This window comes from Lolium perenne, chromosome 4 (assembly GCF_019359855.2).
Source record: "Lolium perenne isolate Kyuss_39 chromosome 4, Kyuss_2.0, whole genome shotgun sequence".
Lineage (NCBI taxonomy): Eukaryota > Viridiplantae > Streptophyta > Magnoliopsida > Poales > Poaceae > Lolium > Lolium perenne.
The window spans coordinates 59,250,015-59,255,857 of NC_067247.2; the positions used below are offsets into that span (position 1 = coordinate 59,250,015).

Here is a 5,843-nt window from a genome sequence, read left to right on the forward strand (position 1 = left end):
CAGAATATATATCTCCCCAGATGTCGTTTTTCATGAATCAGTTTTTCCTTTCTCCAAATTAAATCCCAATGCTGGTGCTAGGTTGAGATCGGAAATCCTCTTGCTTCCTTCGGAATTATTGAATCCTTCAGATCACGCGAGGGAACACCCAAATAGCCAGGCTAGTAATAACTGTTTTTACTGACCCTAACCGTGCAATTTCTATATCAAGGCGTCATTTTATGCAGCATGTGCAGCTAACTGAGACTGATTCTCCTGCCCGCGGCGATCCCGGGAGATCTGCAGCAGGGCCATCAGCACCGGATTCCGCGCGCTCACCACCATCATGCGACACGCGACACACCGGGCCTGCCGAAATCGTGACGTCCCCCACGGCTCGAGGAGACACGAGCCCGCCACACTCCTCCTGCGGTCTAGAACACACCACGTCGCCAGGTCCCAGCGGAACACCTGCGTCAGGCGATAGGGAGGATGGGACAGCAGATTCGCCTGGTGATTCGCCTGACGCGCTGCCGCACCTTCGATCTTCTGCGGCGGGCTCAGGTGTAGCTTCTGTTGTGCAACCTTCAACTCCGCTTCTGAGAGCACGCACACGCTTGCAAAGCGGAGTGTTTCAGCCACTTCAGCGTACAAATGGTACGGTCAGGTATGGGGTTTTTGCCTCAACCGGTGAACCTGAGAATCTAAGTGAAACCTTGCAAAATAATGATTGGAAAAATATTATGGATAGTGAGTATAGTGCACTTATGAATAACAAAACTTGGCCTCTAGTTCCAGCTAGTCAAGGGAGGAATATCATTGGTTGTAAATGGGTGTATAAAATAAAAAAGAAAAGCTGATGGTACTATAGATAGGTACAAAGCTAGATTAGTAGGAAAATGTTTTACACAACGTTTTGGTATAGAATATGAGGATACTTTTAGTCCAGTAGTTAAGGCTGCTACTATTAGATTGGTTTTGTCTATTGCTATCTCCAGGGGATGGTGCCTTCGCCAATTGGATGTGCAGAATGCGTTTCTTCATGGCGTTCTTAAGGAAGAAGTATACATGCGACAACCTCCGGGTTATGAAGACAAAACGAGACCACAACATGTGTGCCGGCTAGACAAGGCTTTGTATTGGTTCAAACAAGCGCCAAGAAGAGCATGGTACTCAAGGCTAAGCATGAAGCAACAACTTGGTTTCAGCCCTTCAAAAGGTGACACGTCACTCTTCTTTTATAAGAAGGGAAAGGTTACCATTTTTATGCTCATTTATGTTAATTATATTATTGTGGTGAGCTCCTCTCAAGAAGCAACTACATCATTGTTAAATGATCTAAGAAGCGAATTTGCATTTAAAGATTTGCGAGATTTACACTACTTTCTAGGAATTGAAGCCAAGAAAGATGATACTGCTATTCTGTTCCCCATAGTTGTCTACCGCATGTGGAGGTACACGCGGCGTCCTTAGGAAGCGGAAGAAGAGAACGCGCAGTTCCCCGGATGATCTAGAGCATTTTCCATGCATTTTTCTCAAAATTTTAGTCTGGTGAACGAGAGAGGCATCTAGAAGAGTTGGTTATTATTTAACATGCCCATAATGCACATAGACAGAGAAAAACGGAAGACAATATTTTGTTTACATCATAACCAATGAAGTAAAAAAAAAAATTTGCCACCAAGCGGCAAGCTTGGTAAGCTAATGAATAATAGTAGATTTGCGTTCGCGCGGTCGTAGAATGCGTCTGGCCCTGCTCCAGTGGGGAGACGCATAGTGAACGAGCTGTCAGCAGCGACGGAAATCTGGCCCAAATATGTGCCTCCGATGCATCTCTGCGGACACTGCGCGGATCCGCAAAGTGCCCGCTCGCGTATGGCGGACGTTTTGCCGGACACGCCTTGCAGTGATCCAGGCTCGATGCGTCTTCTCAGGCGCGCCAGTACTAGCGCCGAGGCGTCACTTCGGCAGTCTGCGGCCACGTTAATGGCGATGCCTCGCGTGATGCGTGACCGTCGCCTTCCTCTGCGCACGAAGTAATGTCGATGCCACGCGTGCCGCGGCCGTCGCCTACCTCTGGCCTATATAAACAGGGGCGTGGGCATCTCATCTCCTCCCACACAAAACCCTAGTCGCCACACAACCTCCACCGTACCGTCGTCGCCACACAACCTCCACCTTTACCATGAGTAGCGCCGACCGCGGCAAGGCTACCGCGCCTGTACCTCCGACTCCACCTCCCCCAGTCGAGAGCTCCGACGAGGAGTTGGAGGACGACAAAAGCAGCGGCGACGTCCTCGACGCGGCCAGTGACACAAAGTTCCTGGCCGACGTGGAGCAGGAAGCAGAGGAGGAGCGGGCGGCGCACGCAGCGTTCGACACCGAGATGGAACGCCGTAGGGAGGCGGCCGCTCCAGAGGACGACTCCTCCGACATCTCATGGTCATCTAATAACCCTGATGCGCCTACCCCAGAGGAGAAGGCGGCGGAGCAGAGGGCGTTAGTGGACTCCTTCGAGACGCTCGAGAAGGCCGATGATGCCGCGAACGAGACGCTGCGGCGGTGCCTACAAGCGAACGCGGCGATGCACCAAGCTCTAGCGGCCGCACGCGGAGAAGAAAATGAGGGAGGGACGCAACGACGGGGCCGGGCCATCGGGCTGCAAGTAGCCTAGGGCTTGTATCGACTGTAGTTTGTAGTACATTATGTTTTTTAAATATTATTCGAAAACAAAAAAATGGGTTGCCCTGCTGGAAGCACACCCAGACGCAAATGGACACGCGGTGAAAATATGTCCGCGGGGCGATGCAAACGGACATGCGCGATTACTTTTGGGCATCTGATATGCGTCGCCCCGTTGGAGATGCCGTAAGACAACTGATTTCCGGCAAAGAAAAGAAAGTCCAATTTTCTCGCGGATTTCTAACAGGCACGTTTGAACCGTGAAGTTAGCGGTGCGTCATAAAAAAAAAGGAGTACTGGCGGCGCAAGTAATCAGCAGCAATCGATCAATTTTGAAAAAAAAAGAGACTTGAATACAAGGTGTCCCCAGTGGCCATGTTGATGAACTCTTTCCACCTCTTGAAGAAGACCGACTACTGCCGTCTGCACATGGTTCTCTTAGAATGAATTGGTTCGGATTGACACTTTGACTATCTAGTTCGCGATCCCCACCTTTTTCCTACACCCATTTCATTGCTACCAGCATAGTGAGGGATATGAGATCTCTGTAAGTAGTACTAGCAGCGCAAGTAATCAACGGCAATCGATCAACTAGAGCAGCTCAGGATGAAACTTGCACGTTGGAGCACTGTACCAACCCGGCGGAGAGTGACATAGCTGGAGCATTAGGAGAAAGAACATATTTTCCTTGTCCGTGACTGAATAATTTAATAGTGCCAGACACCAGACAGGGTCAAAGGCGAGCACGAGGAACTGCAGTATTCCATCGCATGCATCGATCCTTCGGTTAGCGGATAGATCTTTAGGCTTCAACATGCAGGACTCTACCAACCCGTCGTCCTAGACCCTATATATATCCTTGTGCCAACGCGTCCATGGCATCGCGGAGCAAGTAGTAGCCTCGACGCGCGCAGCTGGTAACGTACTCATCATTCATACACTGCTAGCACGTACAGCACGAGTGAGATGGCGGCGGTGACGGTAGAGGAGGTGAGGAAGGCGCAGCGGGCGGAGGGTCCGGCGACGGTCCTAGCCATAGGCACGACGACGCCGGAGAACATTGTGTACCAGGCAGACTACGCTGACTACTACTTCCGGGTGACCAAGAGCGAGCACCTCGTCGATCTCAAGGACAAGTTCAAGAAGATGTGTAAGTAGTTTCCGTTCGTCTCACATCTGCATATACTGCATGCATATTTTTGAGACGAATGAAGTACGTTGTATCTCAATATAGTATAGGAGTATGTTGAACAAAAGGGCTAGAATTCAATTGTAAAGACTACCAAGTTAACATCAGCAAGCAACTAGAGACATGACCCCGTTCACTACGTGCATGCATGCATGACCTAACTGTTGACTCGTGATAGATAGAATGCATATAAGAAAAGACTTGCACACCGAGTTTATTAATTAGCTAGCCAATATATGTGCATAAGAATTCTCCAATAACCGAACAACTTGCCTGAATGCTAGGTTTTGACACCATCATCGTCATCCGTGTTGATGTTGGTGAATCTATATATACATGCAGGCGACAAATCAATGATACACAAGCGATATATGCACTTGACCGAGGAAATCTTAGAGGAGCATCCCAACATCTGTGCGTACATGGCGCCCTCGCTGGATGCGCGGCAGGACATCCTAGTCGCTGAGATACCCAAGCTGGGGAAGACGGCAGCGCAGAAGGCCATCAAGGAGTGGGGCCAGCCAATGTCCAAGATCACACATCTGGTGTTTTGTACCACCTCCGGTGTGGACATGCCAGGCGCCGATTACCAGCTGATAAAGATGCTCGGCCTCAGCCCATCGGTGAGGCGCGTGATGTTGTACCAGCAGGGCTGCTTCGCCGGGGGGACGGTGCTCCGTGTTGCCAAAGACCTCGCCGAGAACAACCGCGGCGCTCGCGTGCTCGTCGTCTGCTCAGAGATCACTGCCGTCACATTCCGTGGCCCTACCGAGACCCAGCTCGACTCGATGGTCGGCCAGGCTCTCTTCGGAGACGGTGCAGCCGCGGTGATCATCGGTGCGGACCCCAACATGGCCATCGAGAGGCCTTTGTTCGAGCTGGTTTCGGCAAGCCAGACCATACTTCCAGACACAGAGGGCTTCATCGAAGGCCACCTCCGGGAGGTGGGGCTCACCTTCCACCTCCACAGGAATGTGCCAGTAGCCATCTCCAACAACATCGAGCGCGCGTTGGTGGACGCATTCGCGCCGCTGGGCATCGACGACTGGAACTCCATCTTCTGGGTGGCTCACCCTGGTTGCCCGGCGATCCTGGACATGGTGGAGGCAAGGGCCAAGCTCGACAAGAATCGGATGCGTGCCACCCGGCACATCCTCTCGGAGTACGGTAATATGTCCAGTGCGTGCGTCCTCTTCATCCTCGACGAGATGCGCAAGCGCTCTTTGCAAGATGGAAACGCCACCACCGGTGAAGGCATGGACTGGGGCGTGCTCTTCGGCTTCGGCCCTGGTCTCACTGTCGAGACCGTAGTCCTCCACAGCATCCCAATCCCCGCGCCATGATTTAAAATTATCTTCCCTTATCTATCACCTCAATAATTTACTCATCCTCCTCGAGTGTGGCTGAGTTAGTCGTGTACGAGTACGTCTATGTTTCACAACCAGTGTGTAATCTCTCTCTCGCCCTCTCTCTCTCTCTCTCTTTCTCTCTCTCTCTCTCTCTCTCCCTATATATACCTAATAATAAAAATAAAAGAGCTTCTTGTTGGTCCGTCTGTTTGCGCCCCTTACTTTCATCTAAATTACAACTAATGCCACCGCCCAAGTGAATAACTGTTTGTTTATGGTTTCCATCCGACTGCCTACCCCCCGTTTTGTGCATACCAAAGCGGGGCTGGGTCACCAGCCCACAATGCAGCAGAGATAGATGGTGTTGTAGTCCAAGTCGAACTACTACCTCCATCCTAAGACCTAAGGCCTACATTTTTTCAGAAAGTCAAACTATGTTAAGTTTGACTAAGTTTTTATCAAAAATTATTAACATGAAAAGTACAAAATCAAAATCATTAGATAGATAATAAAATATATTTTTATATGGTACATACAAAATGTCATATTTATTCATAAATAATTCTAAAAGTTTGGTCAAACTTTACTTCGTTTGACTTTCTGAAAAAAGTATAGGCCTTAAGCCTTGGGATGGAGGTAGTACA

General features: G+C 50.0%; 1 protein-coding gene across 1 annotated transcript; it reads left to right on the plus strand.

The window, feature by feature from the left end:
• The first annotated feature begins 3,548 nt into the window (after nucleotides 1–3,548).
• LOC127292664 (chalcone synthase 1-like) lies at nucleotides 3,549–5,309 on the plus strand. The gene is made up of 2 exons (XM_051322107.2): nucleotides 3,549–3,811; nucleotides 4,193–5,309. The coding sequence occupies exons 1-2, from the start codon at nucleotides 3,628–3,630 to the stop codon at nucleotides 5,191–5,193; spliced, it is 1,185 nt and encodes a 394-aa protein (XP_051178067.1). The 5' UTR covers nucleotides 3,549–3,627; the 3' UTR covers nucleotides 5,194–5,309.
• The last annotated feature ends 534 nt before the right edge of the window (nucleotides 5,310–5,843 follow it).